The sequence below is a fragment of the Maylandia zebra genome, linkage group LG2 (genome assembly GCF_041146795.1).
Source record: "Maylandia zebra isolate NMK-2024a linkage group LG2, Mzebra_GT3a, whole genome shotgun sequence".
NCBI lineage: Eukaryota > Metazoa > Chordata > Actinopteri > Cichliformes > Cichlidae > Maylandia > Maylandia zebra.
This window is the reverse complement of record NC_135168.1, coordinates 33,339,712-33,365,696: the sequence shown is the minus strand read 5'-3', so window position 1 is coordinate 33,365,696 and position 25,985 is coordinate 33,339,712. Positions and strand designations below refer to the sequence as shown.

The following is a 25,985-nucleotide window of genomic DNA, read 5'->3' as shown; positions in this document are numbered from 1 at the left end:
CCTATAAACTGAAGTGATGGCAGATGGTAAAATATACAAGAACTGACCCAAATTAATCAGATTTAGAAACAGATTTTTAATTTTTGTGCAGCATTTTAGTTTCAATTATGGTAAAAATCATTACTCATATAGAGTAATGATCTTGTAGGAATTAGATCTGTATTTTATTAAGTATCTCGTGATGGACCATCAGGTGTCGTCTTTACATACCTCCACAATCTTCCTAAAGGACAGTAGGGGAGGGTGTTTTAACCCTTACAGCAGAATTGGAGAACTGTCTTATCTGATGTGCTAAACAAAATACCTTGTCTATATGTTGCTTAGCTCCTTAGTTTGTTTTTGTTTGTGTGTAAGTTGTCACTGTGAACTGGGAGGGAACTGCAGACGAGAACCATACAGATTTGCTACGATACTTCAAATAGTAACATCCTAGGTCAGTATTGTGTGCTCCTTTTATACATACAAAACAAATGGCTAGAAAAGCTAGCCCACGGAAAACAGAGGCGGTAGTGTTTCCGTGCAGTTCTCGTCAGTTACCACTAGATGTCAGGCTATAAACCGTGTATTCAGTGCGAGTATTGTGGCCGCTAGGTGGTAGCTCTGCACCAGGATATCCTCCTCCCAGGTCGTCGAAACAACAAACCGAACTACGGAGCAAGCGGGGTGAGAGAACGTCCGAAACCGCCTCTGACCGCGACTTTTAAACTCTTTTTACAGAATTGTGGCGGAATTCAGACGGAGGCTGTATACGAGTAGTAAAAGTTACGATTGTACCGGGACTACATTTCACAACAAGGTAAGTTAGCTGTAAAATGGCGGAGAGCTATCTGGAACTTAGTTGATTTGTATTTTGCTAGCTGTCTCGCTAGCCAGGCTAGCTTTAGATGAGCGCAGAGCGCGGATGTCTGCCTGAACCAAGTCGCTTCGCTAGCTCGCGGAACATGGCTACTTCGGTTGTTAGCAGGCTAACGAACTGGATTTTTTACACAGCGGCGCAAAATACGTAGCTCGGAACAGACCGAAGCGTTTTATTGCCACAACCGACTTACTTGCACTTTATATATTTGTAAACAAAGTGTTTGTTGCTTATGCAATACGGTACTGGAACTCCCGAGGCAAGATGGAGGACGCAAGGACGTGATGTTTTTTTTAGGTAACGTTAGCAGTAGCTCTTAGCATTGCTAACTAGTGGGAGTTATTTTCAGCTCGTCCATTGGAGTTTATCTGCTATTATTTACTTTATCTTCGGACGAAGACTGGTTACGAGTGACACGTAGACAGAAATTAGTTAATGTACACGGCAGCATTGCTGACTAGCCTTATTGTGTTCTGGCTAATATTAGCTTACGCTAGTACAGAAAGGCTTGCGTTGTTTTGTTATTATGGTCCAACTAGTATAGCAATGGTAAACGCTGGCATGTTCTGAAAATCTGACGATATTGCATTGTATGCGCTTCTCGTTCTTCTTATTTGGCTATTCATAGTTTGTTTTCCCTAAGTAGCGCATGCTTACTTCATCAAATTTCAACTAGCTGACGCTGGGGAAAATACGCCAAAAATCCACGGTTACTTAGCTACTCGCGCTAGCACCAGCAGCGCACCGGCGTCAATTTTGACAGGAACCGACGAAGAGCGGCTCCGTGTCGGCAGCGTTGGGGCGAGCGGAGCCGGTAGTTGGTGGTATAGTTGTCCTTGAAAAATTCACACAGTTGAGTTTCACATTAGCGTGTTTTTTGTTATATAGCATTCTTTACTGTCGTTTCGCATTAACAAGTTTATGAGATACACTCCCCGATTTGGCGCCACTTTTTCTGTCTGCACGAATCCCGTCTTGTCATGCAGTATCCCCCTCACTATCAAGGAAATGGGTACGGTACCAAACTCTCAAACCAAGAATTAACTGTGAAAAGCTGAAACTCACATAGTCATAGAAACATCATCATATTGAGCACTACTCTTTGCTTTGTTGTTAGCTGATGTTAACCAATTTCACGTTTACTATTTAATTCACAGTAAACAGTAATAACCTGTAATTTGGCACGCGTGAGCCTTCATTTTGCGTGAAATTGTAAGAATCAATTTGCTAACGTTACTTTCGATTTAAATCGGATAGTCGGCCTTAAAGTTTACTAAGTAATTGTGTCTGGTTTAATAATGGAAGAATGACAACGTTGTGTATGTTAGCTCTAAGTGTACTAGGACTGAAAGAGGGACTCACTGCACCCAACCTGGTGTATAATGGGTGGAGTTTGTCTTTTCCAGACTGAATCGTTTACTCGGTAGGGCTTTTATTGATTTCACTGACTGCTACAGAAAAAATTACATTTGGTTCAGAGTGGACATGGTATTAGTCCTGATTTGAAAAGTTACTTCTACTTGCTACTTTGATCTGTGTGCCACTAATTTACACTTCACAACCATGCAATAGTTTCCCTGTGGCCTGCAGAATCTTGTTGATGTTGATACTGGCATTTGATTGGTTGAGATATGTATGGGGCGGATAGGGCAGTGCCATATTTGGACATTGAGGAAGACACTCCGGTCTTGATTGTATGACGTTGTCTGTAAACCCAGGAGAGCAGAGAAAGGGAGGGAGCCAATGGTTGGACAGTGAGCATGACAGGAGCGTTTGTGTCCGCCCCCTGTTACCATGTGAAACCTTTTTTTCTTTTTTCCTCTCTCACTCTCTCTTTCAAAGACATCAAAGTAACATTTGCTCACTACAGATGCTGTGATTTCTGGAAACACAAAGTGTTTATTTTGTTTAGTTTTCAGTGTTGCTGGTGAAATGTGCAATAAAACTGCATGTGTAGCACTCTACAACAATTCTGCTCCATATTCTAGGTCACATGCAACGTCTCCTGCCTTGTATTTTGTGAGGATTATAAGCCAGTCGTAAGTTAAAGTTATCCAGAAGATGTTGCAACAATGATAGCACCAGAAATACCATCAGAGTTCGCCTATACTCAGTAAGTATCTACTAATAGTTTACATTTATTGTTAAGGTTGATATGATATCTCATGCAGTTATTTGTTTTTGTCAGGGATACAGACACTCGATTCTCCTCAGACACAGACTTCTCTGAGGATCCTGATGGAAGGAGTGCAAATTCAGCTAAAGGAAAGGTATAGATGCAACAAATGGACCATTGCACAAGTATTGGTAACACACATTGTTTTTCTTTCCTTACGCTCTGCAGTGGTTCTCAGATTTATATTTGTTTTTTCACTACTTTCCCAGGGTGGAAAGAAGGGGAAGAAGGCAGCAGGGGAGAAAGGAAAAGGAGGGAAAGGAGCAGGCCGTATAAATGGCCACCACCAAGAGAATGGCATGGAAAACATGATGCTGTTTGAGGTTGTGAAGCTGGGAAGGAGTGCAATGCAGGTATGAACAGGAAACCCTTTGAAATTGCCACCTTTTTTCCCTTTTCTTTTACTCAGTAAGAGGAAAAAAATACACAACTTGTGCTTGTCCCCATCTTCTTGCAGTCTGTTGTTGATGACTGGATTGAATCTTACAAACATGACAGAGATGTTGCACTGTTGGATCTCATCAATTTCTTCATCCAGTGCTCAGGATGCAAAGGTATTTATGTTTCTCAGCTTCAGTACGAATACTACACGATTGGCTGTTTTTTTTAAACTATATTGAGGAAGTATGTAGTCTTTGTTGTCCTGCAGAACCTCCCTCCACTCATCTGAATCAGTAGTTCTGCTTTTCCACTCAGGAAATTGTCTTCTGTCTAACCTCTTTATTCTTCATCTTCTCCTTCTTCTTCTGTGTTTTTTCCTGTCAGGTGTGGTTACTGGAGAAATGTTTCGCAACATGCAGAACTCTGAGATCATCCGACGGATGACAGAGGAATTTGATGAGGCAAGTTACCACATTAGACTAATAATCACACCATATTCGCTATAAATCACTTAAGTTTGATTTCAGATGCCAAATACAGAATTCATGTACGTACGAAGGACAATAAACTTTGCTAATTTGTGGTAGATAACTGCCACTTGTACTAGTCATTGTAGTGAAGGACTGTCGTTCCTCTGTGTACTTTGCAGGACAGCGGTGACTACCCTCTAACCATAGCCGGGCCCCAGTGGAAGAAGTTCAAAACAAGCTTTTGTGAATTCATTTCGGTGCTAGTGCGCCAGTGTCAATACAGTATCATCTATGATGAGTATATGATGGACACAGTCATCTCCCTTCTCACCGGACTATCAGATTCCCAAGTCCGAGCCTTCAGACACACCTCAACACTGGCAGGTAAGATTGTGTGTGTTTATGAATTATATTTAAGTGTTTGTGCTGATTTACAATCAATAGCTTCTTTTCCAAGCATACAACAGTTAGCTAGCTGGGAAAAGTTGTGTGTTTTAAAGGTTCTTCCTTGTTGTATCCTTGTGTTTGAACTGGAGACTCATTTGTAGTGCTCTTGGATATTTATGAGGTCAGAAATTTTCATTGGTGTAAACTCTAGTTTTTTTTTTATACAGTCTGCACATTTTGTTTCATAGTAGTATTAAAGTTAATAACCCCAGTGATCAACCTAGATGGGCCACCTGCACAAATGTTTTAAGTTATTTTTTGTGATTAGATTCTTTTAAATGTTTTTACACTCCTAAGGGCAGGGCAACTGAAGTCTTTATTATGAGCATGTTGTGTACACATGAACACTTAGGATAAATGTAAGCAGCAAAGGGGGATTTAAACGCATTAAAAAAACGCAGAAGAATCTTGATCATATGCTCTACAATAATCCGAGCTGTGTAGAACACATAGGCGATATTGTTAGGCTTAATGCTTACTCTGTCACGTGGGTACTGTGACTATAAAACATACAGGGGTTTTTTCTATCTGGAAAGTTGTTGTCATGAACTTTCAGTATGCTTTTTTTTGTGCTTCTGTTTGGGTGTGAGTGTTGGTCTTGGCAGGCTGGCCTGTTTCAGCTGGTGGATAGTTATTTTAGATAATACACTAGTTAATGATTGTTCTCTGCACCTAAGCTACTGTGTTACCCAGATGTTGCTAAAACTGGATTTATTCATAATCAATTTGCTTTGAGTTTGGTGACTTGTCGTCTTTTGTAAAGCATACTTGAATTCAAGGTGTCTACTTAGTCAGAATTAAAGGAACCCAAACATTTTTATTTTTTTTTTTTTCTAAAATACAAATATTGTTCCAGTTGTGACCATTTCACCATCCTCTAAATTTAAGGTATTGCAATTTTGCTCTGTAGTGCAATCAGAACTAACTTTCATTGCAAATTATTAATACCAAAACCCACTGATGTCAGATAAGCTCACATAACTTAATGAGAGATAGTTTTGAAATAATCTACAGATAACAGAAATTATTTTATTTCTTCATGTTCTTTGTTGTGTTTTTGACAGCCATGAAGCTGATGACAGCCCTGGTGAATGTAGCTCTAAACTTGAGCATCAACATGGACAACACCCAGCGCCAGTATGAGGCAGAGAGAAATAAAATGGTCGCTAAAAGGGCAAATGACAGGCTGGAGCTGCTGTTGCAAAAACGTAAAGAGGTAAGCATTGCAACAATTGGTTGCATTTGTTTTTGTCATGCAGCTTATTACATTAAGCACATGTCATGTTTATTCATTTGTACGTTTGACACTTAAACTTCACATTGAAAACTGGTTTGTTTGAGTAGTGATTTGGTAATGTATCAAAATAATTGGCGACTGTTTCTTAGGGCTCTGCCACATTGTATCATCAGCTATAGTACCGGTATACATTTTTACGTTAAAAGTATCCTATCGCATAGGGCTGCACGATTTTGCATAAAATGAGAATCACGATTTTTTTTGCTTAGAATTGAGATCACGATTCTCTCACGATTTTCTTTTCCAGTATAAATATTTATTGCACTTATTAACTGCACATCAACTTCGTAACAGTTGAGACTGAACATAAAAACAATAAATAAACATAAAAACAACAAATGTCTCACATTTTGTCGTTTCCGCCAAATGTTGTACTGCTTGTAATTCGTCTCCACCTTTGCTCGACACTGCGTGTATAGAGCAGGTAGTGCAACAATAGAAAAATAGTTGCGGGACGGCATTGTGTAGCGTTTGTCTAGGGTGTTGATCATTTTCCTAAATCCCTCGTTTTGCACAGTGTTGATGGGAGCCATATCTTTGGTCAGGTGATAAGTAATAGCCTCCGTAATTTGTTTGTGCCTGCGGGAGTTCGACGTGTATAGGGAAGCGCTGTATAAGGTTCCCGTTATTGATGTTTGGGTGGTTGACCGGGACGGATTTTCTCCAGTCACTTTCTCGTCATCCCTGACGTGCTCTCCGTTGTTTTTTCCCTGCTAATTTTAGCAGCCAGCTTCTGTATCACGTGGTATAAGGCTCCGCCCTTGTCATTTGTTGAGCAGGAAGAGTGAGCGCTTGTTTTCATGCAGATTACGTCCCGGATCAAAATGCGGTACAATCGTCGTCGTCTCTTTTTTCTTTTTTCTTTTCTTTTCTTTTTTTTTTTTAAATCGTTGTCATTTGGAAATGAGATCGCACATAAGTATGAATTAAGCTCGCGATTTTCTAACGATTAATCGTGCAGCCCTACTATCGCAATATTTTTACTGTAGCAAAACCATTTGTTTACGTTCTTTTGTGTGTACAACAAGGAGACAAAGCCAGGCATGTCTGAAAGTAAGAGCATTGTGTCACACTCTAATGACAGTTTCGTACCTAAAAGAGAACTACTTCAACAATCTCCAACAAAGCACTGATATTTGCAATGTATATAATATATACAATATATACATATACAACTGTTCCCCATAAATGTGGAAACAACACATTTATTGAGATAAAAACATACTGTTGAGTAAAACCAGGCTACAAAGGAAGGAGATGCTTGCAGCTGGAGATGTTTGACCCAAATAGAAAGAAAAAACTTCATCTTCCACATGTATGAAAATGTTGTACAAGTTTCTGATGAATTAGAATTTAGATTTATGTCAGCTTTTGTTAAAGTATTAAACAGTTATATAAAACTTAAAGTTTACAGGACAAACGCTAACTAGACTTCTACTTCTGTGCTTGCATTTTATTTATGCTGTTGATGGTTATAATGCTGACAAACTACAACTGTAGTTTGTCATCCATGACAGTAGCTTATGGAAAAGAAGGATTGAAAACACCCCTCATTTATTTGCATTAAATGCTGCTTTTCCTTCAGTTAGACAAAAACAGGAGCAGTTGGGTAGGCTGTATAGCCTCAAAAATATATCACAATATTTTGAGAAAATTTTCAATAATGTATACTTTTTTAAAGTTCATAAATATTACAGAAAATTGCTTAATTCAGAGAGATGCGGTGCATAAGAAAGGTGTGCCCTGTGTTTAAAAGACTTGTTGCATTTGTGTTGGCAAGCATCGTGTTGACTGTTGAAGTGGAGCCACACTTTTGAAAGTTTAATTCTGTGTCTGTGTGCACGTGCTGCATGATGCTGCAGCTGAGAGGCATCTCTTCCCTGCCCCTTCCACACAGGCTGTGAGAAGGACGTCTCTTACAGCTTGAAAGTAACAGAAATGACTAATGCTTCAATCTTGGTGCAAATGAAAATTGAAGTTGGAGAGATAAATGTTATTGCTGTTCAAGGTCTGCCTGTTAATGTGACTGCATGCATTTCAGATTTATGCCCTGTTCAAGCAGATTTGCAAATGTTACTGTGTCTGCCCTAGTGCACATACTCTCATGTTCTTTTTCTCCATTTTTGAAAAATGACCAGAGTCCTTTAGACACGAAGCCAACACATTCAGATGCCATTACATTAATTGAAAGCAGCTATAGATTTTTAAATATTGCCAGTGTAGCTATGTAAATGAGGTAAAAGTGTAGCATTGATGTGTGAGAATAATGTGTATCATCTAGCACACAGTAAAGTTGAACTGTAAAGAATGGATCCATTTTAGATTTAGCAAATTAGTAACAAGCTTTGAAAACTCCCTGGTAACCAAATCCATTTGAACAGATAAATTTTAGCCTACTCTGTTTAGGTGAAGAAAACTACTTTGGTCCTTGATTTGTTTAATTTGTAAGAGCTTGCGTCTGTGCAGAGTTGTGGAACACAATGGGCTTAACTGGTTATTATGTTTCAGCAGCTGGAGACGGTGTTGGCAACAACACAGCGCTTTGTACCCATTTCCCCCATGAAGTGGGAGGACACAGACCAGTTTCTCTCAGAACTTTTTTGGGGGGGGGTGATAGTCATTGCATACACAGTATATTCTTCTGAACTAGAGTATTTATTGAATTGAACTTTGTTTCAAAATAAGGACTCTATTGTGAATCAGAGATGACGATACCAGAAATCTCAGGTGATTTGTGAAAGATTCACAGTATATTGTTTGTTCTTTATTTGTTCCTTTTTTTTTTGTGGTCACCTCAAAGAATTGAAACCAGTATTCTACAAAATCAACAATTGATGTTAAACTTGGACCTCTCCCCAAGTCATGAAAGAACCTATATAACCATGTAAACAGGAATTACTGTAGCTTGTGAGCAGACATTTGTTGGTTTAGGAAGAATAGTGACTGCTGCTCCTCTGTAGGTGGTGAACCCATAATGCCAAGTGTTATTTAGCCTGTATGGCGGGTTTATTGGTTATATAACAGCAGGTCCCACAGGGCATCCATCTGTTAGTTCACTGTGCAGCCACACCGCAGCATGGTGGCATAGTTGACTGTCACACTAGTCTTATTATGTTAACAATGCATCCTGACCACCAGTTATTGTTGCAGTCTGGTCAGTTGCTGTGTTTGTGTGATAAAATGCGCTGACATGGTTTTTTCTGCTCTTAATTTCAGCTCCAGGAAAATCAGGACGAGATTGAAAACATGATGAACGCAATATTCAAAGGAGTGTTTGTGCACAGATATCGGTATGGCCTTACGTCAGTCAGCATCCAGTCTTGAACTTTGTTATCACTGTCTTTTCTACAGACTGCTAACAGCCCTCATTCGTTTTTTTATTAAATAATGTTTTAACAGGGATTCAATAGCAGAAATCAGGGCGATCTGTATAGAAGAGATTGGAGTGTGGATGAAACTCTATAGTGATGCCTTCCTCAACGACAGCTATCTGAAGTATGTGGGATGGACGATGCACGATAAGGTGGGCAATACAAAGGACTCTGAATTTTTTAAAAGCTCCTCTTAAGGTGTATACTTAATTTATTTTATTTTATTTTTTTAAAAAGAGTGTGTTGATAACTGCAGTAACCAGTAATGGATACTTTCGTACTCTATTCCAGCAAGGTGAAGTACGTCTAAAGTGTCTCACAGCACTGCAGGGCCTCTATCACAACAGAGAACTCAATGCCAGACTGGAGCTCTTCACCAGTCGCTTTAAGGTCAGCACCACCTGCTGGACAACTTAAACACAACTGTATTTGTTCCATACTTGGAGAAACAAACTCCATGGGCTTGTCTTTATTTAACTATGCTTTCAGTAATTCAGGAGTTTGCGAGGCAAAATGACTCATTAAGTTTTCTGTCTCTCCTTTTGTTTAGGACCGCATCGTCTCTATGACTCTTGACAAAGAATATGATGTAGCAGTACAAGCTATTAAGCTACTTACTCTTGTCTTGAAGTAAGTGGTTGTTTTTGATAATATGTAATGTTGTTCAGCACAAGTGATTGGGACGTAGTTTATACTTCAAGGCTGAGCACTTGTAAATTTTGTGATTTGCATCAAGTACATGTGTGCTACTGATAAAGTCTTTGTAATTTTCTTTGTATTTGTTTCTGCAGTAGTACAGATGAGGTGTTGACTCCTGAGGACTGTGAGAGTGTCTATCACTTGGTGTACTCGGCACACAGGCCGGTCGCAGTTGCAGCTGGAGAATTCCTTTTTAAGAAGTATGTTAGACATAAGTTAAGATTTCTAGCTTCAGGCTTGTAGTGATTTTTGTTTACAGTTCCAAGAAATAGTATATCAGCTGTTTGAGTTAGTATTCCATGTGATTCCCAACTAATGAAAAATATTCTCAAAGATTGTTCAGCCACCGAGAACCGGAAGATGAAGGTGCCCCTAAAAGGAGAGGCAGACAAAGTCCCAATGCCAACCTCATTAAGACCACTGTCTTTTTCTTCCTGGAGAGTGAGGTACATTATCATGCTATATTTTCTGTTCTCACATTTCTGTCTTTATTGCGCGTACTGTTTTGTAAACAGTATCAGTGATCCATCCCTCATCTGTTTGAACACTTATTCCATCAGCTCCACGAACATGCGGCTTACCTAGTGGACTCACTCTGGGAATGTGGTGCAGAGCTACTGAAAGACTGGGAGTGTATGATCAGCTTACTGCTAGATGACCCGTTGCCAGGAGAGGAAGGTATGGCACTGGGTTTTTTTCTTTCTTTCTTTGTACTGGTATGCAGTTGAGAGCACTATTGTGATTTATTGATTTCTCTGTTTGGTTTTTCTTCGCAGCTCTTACAGACAGACAAGAGACGGCTTTGATTGAAATCATGCTGTGCACTGTACGCCAGGCTGCTGAGTGCCACCCACCTGTTGGAAGAGGAACAGGGAAGAGGGTAAGAGTGGCTGACACGCTAAAAATCACAAGCCAATACTAGTCATGTCTGTTTGTTGGATTATGCTGTCTTTGTGCTGTTCTCCTAATCGGCCAACTATCCTGGGATTTCTTTGGTGACAGTAATATTATAGAGTTAATTATGTTAAATTGGTTAACTCTTTATGAACCTTCTGAAACACGGCCACTTAAAAGATCTACAGATCCACGTCTGTTCATAGGTCTTCAAATAATTGTCAGCCAACTTGTTGTTTGATTATTTATTTCTTTTTGTAATTTTGCTGTCTGAAGTGCAACATGTAGGCTATCAGAGGATAAGACTGTTTGCTAAGATTGTTTTAATGTATATACTTTCTGTTGCTCATTGTCGTGGTGTTTGATTTTGGAGATAAGAACAGTTCTGGGATATTCTTCATGTTTTGTTTTTTTTTGTTTTTTGTTTGTTTTTTTTAAACAGTTGAAAGTTGGTGCATAGCTTCACTCTGCATAATTGTAGATACTAAACATGTACTTTCTGTCATGTTTCTACTGCACTTGCATACTTTCTTTATTTTAATGAGGTTAACCACAGCTGCTTTCGGCCCTTTTTATGCAGTCCTTCTGAGTTGTTTACAACACATCGATTTCTCAGTTTACTACTTAAATTATTTAGGAAATTCAGTTAAAAGCTAAAAATAAAATTCCCCAGATGCGCCAAAAAAGATTAATTAATTAATGTAGTTTACATTTACCCTAAATGGTGGTGTTTGGTATTAAGAAGTCAGAGTACACTTTCTGAATGGATGAATGGAGACTAGTTGTGTGGTCTAATGTGGTTGCATCACACATCAGGTGATGACAGCTAAAGAGAAGAAGACTCAGCTGGATGACAGAACCAGAATAACAGAGCTGTTTGCTGTGGCTTTGCCCCCTCTACTGGCAAAGGTATGTCGTCATCCACTCAGCTTTCTTAGAAGCAATCTTCCTAAGGAGGTTGTACTTTTAACAGTACAGCATCATTGTGCTCTTTATGTGCTCCACAGTATGCCGTGGATGGAGAGAAGGTGACTAACTTGTTGCAGCTTCCGCAATTCTTTGACCTGGAAATTTATACCACAGGGCGTCTGGAGAAGGTAAGACAAATTGGCTTGTCGGACAGCGCTAATCAGATCAGAACAAATTGGATTAATGTATTTAACATATTAATGTGATTGTTTATCATACACACGCGATGCTAATATCTCTTATCTCTCGCTCTCCTCCATCCAGCACCTGGAATCCCTGCTGCGTCAGATCAAAGAAATTGTGGAGAAGCACACAGACACTGAGGTTTTAGAGTCCTGCTCTAAGACTTACCACGCCCTCTGCAATGAGGAATTCACAATCTTTAACAGGGTGGACATAGCCCGCTCCCAGCTGCTGGATGAGCTGGTGGACAAATTTAATAGGCTATTGGAGGACTTTTTACAAGAGGTGAGAGTAATAGTGCGCTTAAATGTCCAGCATACCTATAAGTCCAGTACAACAGAAACTAGCTCAACATAAACCATGAAAAGAGCACAGCCTCCATTATTTGTGTTCTGTTCTAGCTCTGTCACATTTCATAACTCTTCATTTATTGGTACTGGAACTTATCCTGTTGTACAGAAGTCTTATATATAGCAAGGATGAAAATACTTGATGTGTTGTGAATGACCTTACCATATAGTTTGTAAAGAAGCTCATCAGAAATTTTCACCTTTCTGGACAATCTGAAAACTCCAGTTTGTTTTTATTTATGATAACATTAAAGATCTTGACCTGTTAAAATCACTTTTTTCTGTACAGGGTGAAGATGCTGATGAAGATGATGCTTATCAGGTTTTGTCAACTCTAAAGAGGATCACAGCTTTTCACAAGTATGTTTTCTCAGAAGTATTTTCTATGTGATTTTATCTACGTCTGCTGCATTGTTGGTAGATTCAGTGTGCACGTTTTTGAAAGTGATGAGACGTCATCAACTCTTTTGCAGTGCACATGACCTCTCGGGATGGGACCTTTTTACCAGCAACTTCAAGCTGCTTAATACTGGCATAGAGAACGGGGACATGCCTGAGCAGGTAATATATATATATAAGTTACTCTGCATAATTTTGTTTTATTTTTATTAAATGCTCGAAAATACTGATACATTTTTTCTTTTTCTTTTCTTTTTTCTTTTGTGTGGGTTTTTTCTCTTTCTCTCTCACTCCTTGTGAGTAGATAGTCATCCATTCACTGCAATGTACCCACTACGTGATACTGTGGCACCTGGCCAAGTTATCTGAGGGCAGCTCCAGAAAGGTGAGGTCTAATCATATTTCATTGCTATTTTGTGCTGTTTTAACAGATTTAAGCAGCTATAAATGTAATGTTTTAAAATGCGTTTGTCTTTGTTTCAGGATGATCTGGTGACCCTGAGGAAGCAGATGAGGGCATTCTGTATGATGTGTCAGCGCTACCTCACCAACGTTAACACAGCTGTCAAAGAGCAGGTGACACAGATGAGAAAGTGACAATTATCCATGTTTAAAAGTGCGCGTAAAATCAACTTGAAAGCAAAGCAAGAACACCTAAAGTACATGGACTTTGTGCAGCTGAACAGACTTTCCTTTTAACTCTGAAGTGGTGGTTTTGTTGCCCCTTATTGCAGCTACAATGGATGTTTTTTAAGCTCCAGAGCACTTATAATGTATCTGCTTAATTCGAAATCTAATTTGTGATCATTTTGTTTAGGGCTTGTGCACACAGAGTTTTAACTTTGTTCTTTTCTTCTTCGTTTTTTTCCACAGGCGTTCACCATCCTGTGTGATCTCCTGCTCATCTTTAGCCACCAGATGGTGTCCGGAGGCAGAGAACACCTGGAGCCCCTGGTCTATTCTCCAGAGGACTCACTACAGTCTGAACTGCTCTCGTTCATCATGAACCATGTCTTCATAGACCAGGATGATGACACAAATAGCACAGGTATGAATATGCAGATGTGCAGTTTTGGCACTGCACTGGCCAAAGTGAGGAAGTAGCTAATGGGATTTCAAATTGTTTGTTCCCCCTCAGATGGGCAACAGGACGACGAGGCAGTAAAGATTGAAGCTCTGCACAAGAGAAGAAACCTCCTGGCTGCCTATTGTAAACTCATTATCTACTGTGTGGTAGAAATGAGGACTGGAGCTGATATCTTTAAACAGTACATGAGGGTAAGCTTAAGCATTTGTCATTTTAAAAATATGCAGTTGTGTATTACCCCCATTAACTGTGAATATAAGTAACTCTTACAGGAAAAAATAGTTGTTTAATTAACACATTTGCTGTTGTCCTGACCTTGGGCACATGCATGCACACACGCACAAAATTCTTCACGACCTTTCAATGTTTTTCCTGTTTGTTTGTTTTTTTGCTTTTACAGTATTACAATGATTACGGTGATATCATCAAGGAGACTATGAGTAAGACTCGGCAAATTGACAAGATTCAGTGTGCCAAGACGCTCATCCTCAGTTTGCAGCAGGTCAGTGTGCACACTGTTGCTCGCATATTAATTAATTCCATAATTGTGACCTTCTGCTCATGCGTCCCAGTGGTTAAGATGTTATCTAATGTTCCATATCTCTCTGTGTCCTAGTTATTTATTGAAATGGTGACTGAACTGGGTCATGGCTTTGATCGCTCCTCCTCGGCATTCTGTGGAATCAAGGAGTTGGCACGTCGTTTTTCTCTAACTTTCGGTCTCGATCAAGTCAAAACCAGAGATGCCATTGCCATGCTGCACAAGTAAGGCTTTATTCTGCTCATATTGGGTTACAAAGCTTTTCTTAGATTTTGGCCCCGTATCTGGGAACTGTCATGTTAGACAAATTACTTCTTGAATACTGTGTTTCCTTTGCCATGTTGTTTTTTCTCCGGATTTTGGAGAGGCTTAATACATGAAATGTTACACTCTAGCCTTTTCCAGTACAGTAAGTATTGTAGAAAAACATGTTTAAAACAAAACAAAAACACAACACTGAACTGCAGAAACATAAAGGATGGCAACCAACCGTTACATATTTGAGCCGTGTGAATGAAATGAGCCGCACAGACTTTTCTTAATATCTGATGGTGGATCATCACTACTAGGGCTGGGCCATATTATACCGTTCACGGTAATACCGGTATAATGTTAGGCAACAATAGGAAAATGAAATATCGCGATAGAATATGAGTAAAACGCGCAGTGCCTTTGTTTTCATACGCACATGGCCGATTGTTGAGTGAAACAGATGAACCAGAATTGGTTTGTAAAAATGGTGCAACTTCAGTGATGTGGAACTGGTTTGGTGTTTGTCCGTCAGATACACGACAAAGCACATTTTTTTGCAGAACATGCAAGCGGCCGTCGTTATTGTTGTATTTGTCGGACTAAGATGCTCTTAAATCTGGGAGTAATCTGGGTCCTAAACTCCTTATTCTTCAGTTCAAACGAACACTGCAGCATCACTGAGCGTTAAAAACTGTCTAAGTTCTTTCATCTTTAATAAAACGATCAGCATTGCTGCTTTACCAGGTGTAACTATGAAGTTTAACTTCCAGGCATCCATTAAAACAAAATTTATTACATTTAACAGAGTTAGAAGTTAGCGGGAAGCTAGCGGAAGTTAGCTCGCTAGTTACCTAAGCATGATATAGCATGTTCTGACTGAGAGATTTCTGAAAAAAATCAAACGTACAGCTCTGCTATCACTTCCAACATAAATGAAGACAGGAAACTAAACAGCAGTGACGTTTGTAGGGTTACTGAAGTTGGGCTAGCTGGTATATGATGATGTGCTACGTGATCACTAGCGACACAGCTATGTTAGCATAACATAAACAGGGAAGCTGGAGGACGAACACTAACACTTTTCCACTTATAAAAGTTAACGTTAAGGTTCTTCATGGTTAGAGACAAATGCAATCGCATGGCAGGGTGCTGTAAACGGACCAAACTTCAGTCAGGAGAACAACTGAGATAATCCATCCACAATACGAGGTTAGTCATTAATATACTGCAACAACACGGGAATAGAGCAGCTGCCAGAGAATTCAACATTAATGAATCAATGGTACAGAAGTGGAGGAAGCAAGAAGAATGAGTTTAATAAAGTTTGATTTATCTGACTGCTTTGTTTCGCTTGATGTGCGTTATAATCCCGTGCACCTTATGGTCCGAAAAATACGTATTGCATACTGCAGTTTAATTTTGCAAAGCACCTCTTTTTAACTTCAGTGGATATTATATATGGTTATGCTCAGGATATGTCAGCCCATTTCTACTGGAAATGCCTTTTGGTTAAACTTTCAGCAAGGAATTTGCATTTGCACTGTTACATTTTTATAAAGCTTTAATGTACATAAAAACCAGCTTCTTGTTTAAGTGAAAATAAATGGAAGGTTTTCTTTTTGCGCTAGTAATGTTGTGGAGTTGTATTTTGTCTCGCATCAATTATATCGTCAGTTATATCGTTATCGCAAATTTTCAAATATATATCGTGATAAATATTTTTGGCCATATCGCCCTGCTCTAATCACTACTATCATTTCAACTATCTTCTCTAAAAACAAACTATTGCTGTGGTAGAAATCTATTTTAATACTGTTATAAGTGGTGGAAAATTGGTTGTTTTAAGCATTCAATCTTCTTGGTGGCTTGTTTCTTTCATGTGAATTGTTAAATCTCCCGATAACCTAAAATATTCAGTGGTCCATTCTCAGTTTGTTACATTTAGGAAAGGTAAACCGCTAGCCTGTAATAACAAATGAGTGTGCTGTTTGAGCAATTAACAATCTAATTAGTGAAGCTCTATGTAGGTACCATATTATACAAATAGTTATTGAAGCAGATTATTTTTTTTTATCTTTTGATTTTGAAAGGTCTCTAAATGTTGAAAATTCCAGTGATTCCAGCCTCAGCATCTAAGGATATGCACAGGGTTGCTGCTCTTAACTCAGATATTTTACGACAGTAGGAATGAGTGATATGTTCCACATAAACCTTTCACAAAAAAGCTCAAGATCCTGTTGAGACTTTTCAAAATAAACTGAATCACGTGAAAGAGCAGATTATTTACAGATGAGAATTAAAAAAGTTAGAACAGGCTTTTCCCCGCAACACGCTGTGTAATAAATACAAAGAAAACGGCAGCCGTTACAACTTATGTTTAAAAATGTATAGTTTCATACATCGGTTAAAACACTCGACTCCAGGTAAAGGATGCGCAGCTGGAAACACTTCACGCAAGTCGAGCTGCCCGAGATTCACATAATTTACAGAAATTTTTGTGATTGGTCATATCGCACAGCCCTAGTTCCAGCGTTTGTTTTTTAAAATCATACGGAGTACAACTAGCTAGAGACTCGGTGAGGCTATGCTGAATGAGCTTACTTTGTTTTAGTTTTGTAGTGTTAGCTGCAGAGTTTTCTCTCAGGCTTTCAGACAATCCTGGTACAGACTTGGCTGCTGATGCTTGAGATGGTGAAGTAAGTTTAGAAGTACTTTCCCCCATTCGATATTACAGGCGTCTTGCACTCCTTCCATATTATTGTGGTCTGTTCTGTTTCTGCTCGTTTGTATCCAAAATATTTCCAAACCACTCAAGTAGCTGCTCTTTTGGGAATTAAATCTTCAGCGGTGATGCTTTAGCCATGTTTGCAGTCACTTTCACAACTTTAATAACTTCATGCTGCATGATCGACGTTAGCGTAATCCGCTGTGTAATAGGGTGATTTGTTTTTACACCATCGCGATATAATATTTATTTATTGACCCGGGGCAAAACCAAAAAATACCGGTATTATCATGAATGATGTGCGTATGCACACCTCTACTACACAGTTAAGATGAACTGCTTTTTGTTTAATGTCCACAAAACGTTGCTAATCCTTGCTCACAGGTCTTTCTTTTTCTCTCTGCCTCTGTGCTTTTCTCAGGGATGGTATTGAGTTTGCATTTAAGGAGCCTAGTCCCCAAGGAGAAGGAAGCCCCCCACGCAACCTGGCTTTCTTGGACATCCTCAGCGAGTTCTCCTCCAAGCTTATGAGACAAGACAAGAGGACTGTGTAAGCTGATTTTCTTCTTTTCTCCCCCCTCTGTTTTTGGATGGGAAGCTTCAGTATCTCAGTGGAACAGGTGTTTGTGACAACTGGTGCAACTGGTGTTTCTGATGCATGACAGCTTTTTTGCAGCTTCGAATGCCCCAATTGGAATGTGCACCTGGTTTCATGTGTGAAGTTTGTCCTGTGTATTTCGTATTTCATTTTCTCAAGATGACCTCCCTCTTCTCCCCAGCCACATGTACCTGGAGCGATTCATGACGTTCCAGATGGCGCTGCAGCGAGAGGACTGCTGGCTTCCTCTCATCTCCTACAGGAATTCCCTACAGGCTGGGGGCGATGATGATACCATGTCTGTGATGAGTGGCTACTCCAGCAGAGGCTCTTCCGTTCGCTCCAAGAAGACTAAGCCTCCTGTTGTTACAGCTGGAACTTCAGCAGCCAAGAGGAAGTTGCCAGAAGGTATTGTTTACTCAGGAATATTAAAATAAAAGTGCTTAATTATAGTGCAGGTGGAAAAAATATATTGATTTTTAGTTTGGTTTAAAAAGATTAAAGCTAGCAGGTTTCTATAAACTATAAACATGAATTAAATCGGAGAAATGCATACAACTCAGCCAGGCACGATGTTACAAACACAGAGCCCAGATTAACCCAGATGTCTTCTCACTAGCCTGCATGGGTGGGGTTAGGAGATTAAACAGCAGATGTTAGGAGAGAGTCAAAGTACTCTTTAACAGTCAAAAAACCTCTCTTGTGTATGTTTGCTTCGGAACTATTCATGACAGGATATCGCTCTGATTTCAAGAAAAGTAGAGTTTACCGGCCCCAAGGCAAAGTCCAAGCCTTCTTGGTTATTTTAAAGCCCCTAACTAATAAATGAGAAAGCATAAAAGCTCCATACAATCACCATCAAGTTTGTTTTGTCCTTTACAAGTGATACTTCATGTTTCTGATGTTATGGCTTAATTTACAGCTCCAGAGAACATTACTCTGTTGCCACCAGAGCACTTAAACAGAATGCCATGCTAATTCATATTGTGGACAAATTAAGCCAAGAATAACGGTTAATAATAGGTAGATATGCTAGCCTTTATCAATGTGACAACACGGCTGAGTATTGTGGCTCACTGGAGGCTGGGGAGAGACGGCCCACCGTTTTCATTGTTGTGTAATTTTCCAGGTGGTTTCTGTTCCTGGAGTGCCAAACACACAGACATGCTCAGAACTGTATTTCAGTTGTATGCTTCTTCTGTGAACTGTGGCAATCCCTGCCCCTGGTGCAAGGGTTAATGTGTTGCTTTTGCCATAGCAACCAAACAAAATCCTAAATTTTGATTCTCCTCAAAATCAGCATGGCCAGGACAATAGAGCTTTGCATTGCTAACTTATGCAAAATGTATAAAAACGAGAATGTGTGTGGTTGTTTGAAACAAACTCTTTGGCTTTTCCCGTGCAGAGGAGAGCAGCAGCAGCAGCGAAGTCTGGCAGCAGAGCATGCAGACTCCAGTCATGATGCCATCTCCCCATCTCACCTCCACTGCCATGCGGGACCCTAAGAGGGCACGTGATGACAGCTTCATGGGGGTCTACCCCCTCCCTCACGACCAGCAGCAACCCCACCAACACCCGCAGCACCATCAACCGACGCCCCAGCACCACCAGGCATCCATGGATTACAAGTATGCATGCCTCAGTCTTTCATTGCTGCACTATTGCTGTCATGTTCAGCACAGTAATCGTTACAGGCTAATACACGCTGCTTCTTTCAAATAAAAACATTTTTACTGTAGAGGACTTATTGATTCTTCACTGTCCTTAGATGCAAAACCTCTGAAAACTTTGTTTATAAGTGCGTAATAAAATACAAGTACACTTGAGTTGGCAAGACCACACATAGGTTCAAAGACTCAAACACATTACTTAGGTCTGTAACATATCAGTGTGAAATTATTAGCGAAGCATTTTGATGCACAATAATGAGGGCAGTTTTGATAATGACCTATTACCTAGATAAATCTCTAGGAAAAGAACAAACACATTAGGAGTCTTTACAGATTTGCTATGTGTCTCTTAATCAGCAGAGAATGGGCAGATCAATGAGGAAAAATGGTGTCTGAGCTTCAGAATTGAATTAATCAATCTGCCTACATGATATTAGTGAGCAGGATTTGGAATAGTGCCTCTAACTAAGTTGAGATTATATAAGATGAGTAGTGAATAGTTGTAGCTTCTCAAAGTACAGGCTGAGAAAACTGGAAGTAGCCTGGAGCTACAGCAGTAACCACTTACTTTCCTTTAGCATCTCCAATTACTCAAAAACCCCACAGTCCAACATTAACGTTTTTTCCCTCTTCTTTCTTTGTTGACCCTATAATCTCAAAGCTCTTTAATGACCATTTACTTTTAATTAATTATCTGTTATTTGAGCTTATCCCGATGTTTCATACTATAACATTTTATAAATACATCTAGGCTCATATCCAGGCCGATTATTCAGGCCAGAGCATCACTTATTCTCTGAGAAAAGGTTTGGACTGGAATGAGCCAAAATACATTAAGACAGGGTTCAGTGTAATTGCCCATTTGCATGCTATTAATTTGGAGGGCAAATGGTAGCAAAATGGTTGTGCCTAACAGCCTGCCAAGTGTTGGTCCTACTGGGACAGTGACTGACTAGTTTATTTATCCACCCTGAGTTTTTACAGGCATCGGGCCAGTGTGCAACTAAGTTGTATCCTCATGGTATCCCCAGTAAAAACACCAGACAGTTGTGGGTCAAAACATGGCTAAATAATGTGCTCTCATATATTTAGTTCCCAGGTGACGTGGATGCTGGCTCAAAGACAGCAAGAGGAGGCACGCCAGCAAGAAAGAGCCATGAATTATGCCAAGCTCAGGACCAATCTGCAGCATGCTATGTAAGTCACAGGCACACCTGTATGCCGATGTGTAAATCTGAAGACTGGGTACACTTAGTAATTATTTAATGGTTTGCTCAGCAGTCGTCGCGGCACTGGGCTCATGGAAGAAGACGAAGAGCCGATTGTGGAGGATGTGATGATGTCATCAGAAGGCCGTATGGATGACCTCAATGAAGGCATGGACTTTGACACCATGGACATTGATCTGGTGAGATACATGCATTTTCATGAGTTTGTACTTGGTGTACAAACATTAAGATGTCCTCTAAAGCGCTGTGATACAAGCTTGTGTCTTCTTGTGATCTAGAGGAAACTCTAGATCACAATTAAAGTCGGTTTTTGTTTTTTGTTAATGGTCTTGGAAGGCAAATCAGCATTTTACACAAGTATCTGTTTCTAAATTGTCTCTTTGTCATTTAATGATTCAGTTTGATGGTAGTTGGAGATTAACAAAGAAAATTAACCCTTTTACAACTAAGTTCAGAATGTATTCTGATGCATTTGTGTAAGTGTTTTTTATTGCACAAACTGCCAGCATAGGATGTAACCAGGCACCTTGTTTTGAATGTTGCCTGTAATAGAACTAGCACAAGTCAGAAATCATTAAAGAGAAATGTTTGCTTGTGGGAAGAATATATGTCTTTTTCTTCTTCTTTTTAAAGTATGTACTTGCCAGTACATTGCAATTGTTGGTATACCATGATCAAAAAAGACAAATTTATTTTCATCATTTATGCCAACACCACAGATTTATGTATGCCGAGTGTAAAGCCAGAACAAAATTTGATCCGAGGCTAATACCCCTCTTGGATGCTGGAGCTGGATTCCATGAGATGGGCTCCAAATGTCATGTTGAATCAACCAGAAGACTGTACAACTGTCCTCGTTTCTCTAAATTCACTCTACTTGAATGTTCCAAACACATGCTGAAATTACATACCTCCTATTTGTTTTTTTTAAGTATTGTATGTTGGTTCTGTCGATTTCTGCAGTCTCTGCTTTTTTTTCTCTCTCCTTTTTTTTAATATATGGGGGTAAAGTTCTAACAGTGGGTGGGAGTAGTTGTTTGACAGTCTACTAAATATGCCGTTTCTTAAATCTCATAGCCACCCTCCAAGAACCGCCGTGAGAGGTCTGAGCTCAAGCCCGATTACTTTGACCCTTCTATCATGGATGAATCGGTAAGCAGCATCAAGATCAGGATCCTGTACTGATCCTGCTCACAATCTTATATTTTGTTTGTTGACGTCTGTTACATGTGAAGCGACACAACTGTTGGGAAGTAAATTGCAATTGCCTGCCTTTTTAAGCTAGACCAGCTGCTAGCCTGTTTTATTTGGGTTGTGAATAAGGCTGTGCATTTTGACAGGCTGAGCTGACTAACCTTAAGCCAAGTGCAACATTTCTTTTTGGTGAGCAGAGCAACCATTAGGCTTGTATAAATGATTTTTATTTATGTCTGACTGGATATCCAGCCTTAAATTCTTGTTCCAGACTGTCACAAAACCTCTGGGAAGGGTTTTTTTTCTTTCTTTCTTTTTCCTCCTCTTCTACAGGGAGTGCAGAATTATTAGGCAAATGAGTATTTTGTCCACATCATCCTCTTCATGCATGTTGTCTTACTCCAAGCTGTATAGGCTCTAAAGCCTACTACCAATTAAGCATATTAGTTGATGTGCATCTCTGTAATGAGAAGGGGTGTGGTCTAATGACATCAACACCCTATATCAGGTGTGCATAATTATTAGGCAACGTCCTTTCCTTTGGCATGGTGGGTCAAAAGAAGGACTTGACAGGCTCAGAAAAGTCAAAAATAGTAAGATATCTTGCAGAGGGATGCAGCAGTCTCAAAATTGCAAAGCTTCTGAAGCGTGATCATCGAACAATCAAGCGTTTCATTCAAAATAGTCAACAGGGTCGCAAGAAGCGTGTGGAAAAACCAAGGCGCCAAATAACTGCCCATGAACTGAGAAAAGTCAAGCGTGCAGCTGCCAAGATGTCACTTGCCACCAGTTTGGCCATATTTCAGAGCTGCAACATCACTGGAGTGCCCAAAAGCACAAGGTGTGCAATACTCAGAGACATGGCCAAGGTAAGAAAGGCTGAAAGACGACCACCACTGAACAAGACACACAAGCTGAAACGTCAAGACTGGGCCAAGAAATATCTCAAGACTGCTTTTTCTAAGGTTTTATGGACTGATGAAATGAGAGTGAGTCTTGATGGGCCAGATGGATGGGCCCGTGGCTGGATTGGTAAAGGGCAGAGAGCTCCAGTCCGACTCAGACGCCAGCAAGGTGGAGGTGGAGTACTGGTTTGGGCTGGTATCATCAAAGATGAGCTTGTGGGGCCTTTTCGGGTTGAGGATGGAGTCAAGCTCAACTCTCAGTCCTACTGCCAGTTTCTGGAAGACACCTTCTTCAAGCAGTGGTACAGGAAGAAGTCTGCATCCTTCAAGAAAAACATGATTTTCATGCAGGACAATGCTCCATCACACGCGTCCAAGTACTCCACAGCGTGGCTGGCAAGAAAGGGTATAAAAGAAGAAAAACTAATGACATGGCCACCTTGTTCACCTGATCTGAACCCCATTGAGAACCTGTGGTCCATCATCAAATGTGAGATTTACAAGGAGGGAAAACAGTACACCTCTCTGAACAGTGTCTGGGAGGCTGTGGTTGATGGTGAACAGATCAAAACACTGACAGAATCCATGGATGGCAGGCTTTTGAGTGTCCTTGCAAAGAAAGGTGGCTATATTGGTCGCTGATTTGTTTTTGTTTTGTTTTTGAATGTCAGAAATGTATATTTGTGAATGTGGAGATGTTATATTGGTTTCACTGGTAAAAATAAATAATTGAAATGGGTATATATTAGTTTTTTGTTAAGTTGCCTAATAATTATGCACAGTAATAGTCACCTGCACACACAGATATCCCCCTAAAATAGCTAAAACTAAAAACTACTTCCAAAAACATTCAGCTTTGATATTAATGAGTTTTTTGGGTTCATTGAGAACATGGTTGTTGTTCAATAATAAAATTATTCCTCAAAAATACAACTTGCCTAATAATTCTGCACTCCCTATAGAACAATGTAAGGCTAAGTAGAGCCCTGTGTGACTGGTTTATGTTATCTTTAACAACCTTTTTGATCACAAAAATGAAACTAAATCATCAGATTGGAGCAGTTTTGTCTGCGCTAAATACTTCAAATCTTGTTCCATTAAGGTTTTTCTGAGGATATAAACCATTTGCGATGTACTTGGCTTTTACCAATTTTTTTGCACGGCTCAGAACCAGCCTGATTAAGATCAGGATTTCTCAGTAACTGTTAATTTAGTTTGGAAACTGGTTGAAAACGATCATGTTCTGTCAGACTTTAATCATTACTGATGTAGATGGACATTCAATCATGCAAACATCCATGAGAGTGCAGTGTGAAGTCTGTATTAATGTTCTGTTTGTTTCTTCCAGATGCTTGGGGTGTCCATGTTTTAAGCTAATATCCAGATGATTTTGACGCTGGGATGAGAGAAGAGGCGCTTTGTATTTAAAGAGAATTTTAGAAGTGAAAACAGAAGTGTTTTCTGTAAGAAAAGGCAAAAATGAAAAAAAAAAAAAAAGGAAAGAAAAAAATCTGGCTTGTACTTTACGTGGACCAATGACAACCCACACTCAGTGTTGCTTGCTCAGAGAGGACTTTGTTTCAAATATTTACTTTTATAATCTTGGGTAAGCTCTTCCTGTTCAGAAATAGCGTAACAGGCCACTTCCAAACCTATTAGAGATGAGACATGTCTGAAGAAAAATCAGTAATAGCTTTTTGTTTTCCTTTTTTTTTTCTCTTTCTTTTTTTTTAATGGGGATGAAATGGTGTGTTTAACTTAAGAAACATTTTTGTTTATGTCTAACCCTTTTTACAATTGTAGTAAGTTACCAGGTGTGAAGTAGTAATTTATAAACGGACTGTAGTAGCTTGCTTGTACTGTGTTAGCCAAGTGGATGGAGGTCTTTATGTTTCTGTGGTTTTTTTTTTTTTTTTTTTTTTTTCTTCCCCCCTTTCTCCCTTTTGTCTGTTTCTTCTTCCTGTTGTTGGCCCTGAGTTGAGGTCCTAATAACCACTGGTGGTTAAGATGGTTAAGATGTCATGTAGAATCAGTTAAGATCCCTTTATGCTGTGAAGATTCCTATAGAGTCCACTGAATGCTCCACGCTGTAAGTCCCAGAGCTTAGCCCAAGATTTGGATCACTCCTTAATCACCATCTTACCAGATACATATGTACACCTTTCCCCCTCAAAATGAGCTTTTTTTCCCCTTCTTCTTTTTTAATCCCAGTAGTACCACTGTGTGGGCTCTGGGGGATAACGGCTCGGTCAAAGAAAATCACCTTTTTTCTCTTTAAAATCCAGCAGCATAATGTTGAAATGGGTATCTCTACATTTTAAATAAAAGTTATATATGAATCGGTGCTGATTTTATATATGTGCTTTTGGTTTATTATTTTCTTATTTTCAACTTTTCAACCTTCAGTCACAAAGTGAGAAATGTGTAAGTAAAACCTAAAAAAAATGAAAGCATGTAAAGCCATGCATCAAGGAAGATTTTTAAATTTGTATTTTTATGTTTTGTTCTTTTATTTTTATTTTTTCTTTGTCTTGATAATGTCTTCGGGTTTCTACCTTTTTTCCTACATGTAAATTAGTTTGGATAAAACTAATGAAAAGACTTGTGAAATTCAGCTTTAAGGTTTTCTCAACATTTAAAAAAAGAGTCCGGTCACAAAATACTTCTAGATTTCAAATGTTAAAACTGTAAGGTAGTCATTCAGCCAATACTGAAGATGAAAGTTATTCAGCAGCGCTGTGGCAGCTAGACAAAGCTTAGATTTTGACATGTATTTGTCACACACAAGTTTTAATGAAATGTTTTGTCTACTGAGGTTTTTATTTTGTAGTCATTCCATGCTTAAGCCTTAAACATGCTTGTGGAGGTCACATTTTCTCACAGTAATCTTCCATGTCAGAGGATCAGTCATGTTTAAAGGTGGATAATTGGCTTCTTAGAACATGAAATATGAGGTGGTCAGATGTAATGTGATAAAGTAGATAAACAGCCTATATGTGTTTTGCCTAATTATTTTATGTAAGTAAAAAAGAAAAATTCTTTTAAGGAAAAAAGTACTGTTTATTGTTTGTTACTTACCACTACATCGGTATAAATTCTTATTAGATCATGTGTATATATACAAAATTTTATTTCTTTCCTTCATTTTGGCCATGTCTGTGTTTTATTTTGTCAGCACTCTTGCCTACACTCTGAGTTGTTGTCTATTATCCCATCCTCTTTCAGTCACTCTGTTTTCTGATTTGTACTTGTCTGGAGACAGTAACTTTTGAATAAAAATCAACACATTTCA

General features: G+C 39.3%; 1 protein-coding gene across 3 annotated transcripts; it reads left to right on the top strand.

The window, feature by feature from the left end:
- The first annotated feature begins 594 nt into the window (after positions 1 to 594).
- On the top strand, positions 595 to 25,985 carry stag2b (STAG2 cohesin complex component b). Of its 3 annotated transcripts, none has more exons than XM_023154539.3 (34): positions 595 to 796; positions 2,845 to 2,969; positions 3,045 to 3,126; positions 3,242 to 3,385; positions 3,490 to 3,586; positions 3,798 to 3,874; positions 4,063 to 4,267; positions 5,395 to 5,546; positions 8,844 to 8,917; positions 9,027 to 9,150; positions 9,290 to 9,388; positions 9,549 to 9,628; positions 9,790 to 9,897; positions 10,032 to 10,143; positions 10,258 to 10,375; positions 10,474 to 10,577; positions 11,408 to 11,500; positions 11,599 to 11,688; positions 11,825 to 12,028; positions 12,383 to 12,453; positions 12,567 to 12,654; positions 12,797 to 12,877; positions 12,976 to 13,068; positions 13,366 to 13,540; positions 13,631 to 13,770; positions 13,980 to 14,081; positions 14,196 to 14,344; positions 17,519 to 17,647; positions 17,877 to 18,103; positions 19,101 to 19,323; positions 20,458 to 20,562; positions 20,644 to 20,773; positions 21,672 to 21,746; positions 24,042 to 25,985. In XM_023154539.3, the coding sequence occupies exons 2-34, from the start codon at positions 2,929 to 2,931 to the stop codon at positions 24,063 to 24,065; spliced, it is 3,816 nt and encodes a 1,271-aa protein (XP_023010307.1). In that variant the 5' UTR covers positions 595 to 796; positions 2,845 to 2,928; the 3' UTR covers positions 24,066 to 25,985. The 3 variants fall into 3 exon arrangements, with proteins under 3 accessions (XP_023010307.1, XP_004541208.1, XP_076747438.1); XM_004541151.4 differs by having other exon boundaries at positions 596 to 796; positions 20,647 to 20,773; XM_076891323.1 differs by lacking the exon at positions 595 to 796 and adding an exon at positions 907 to 1,153.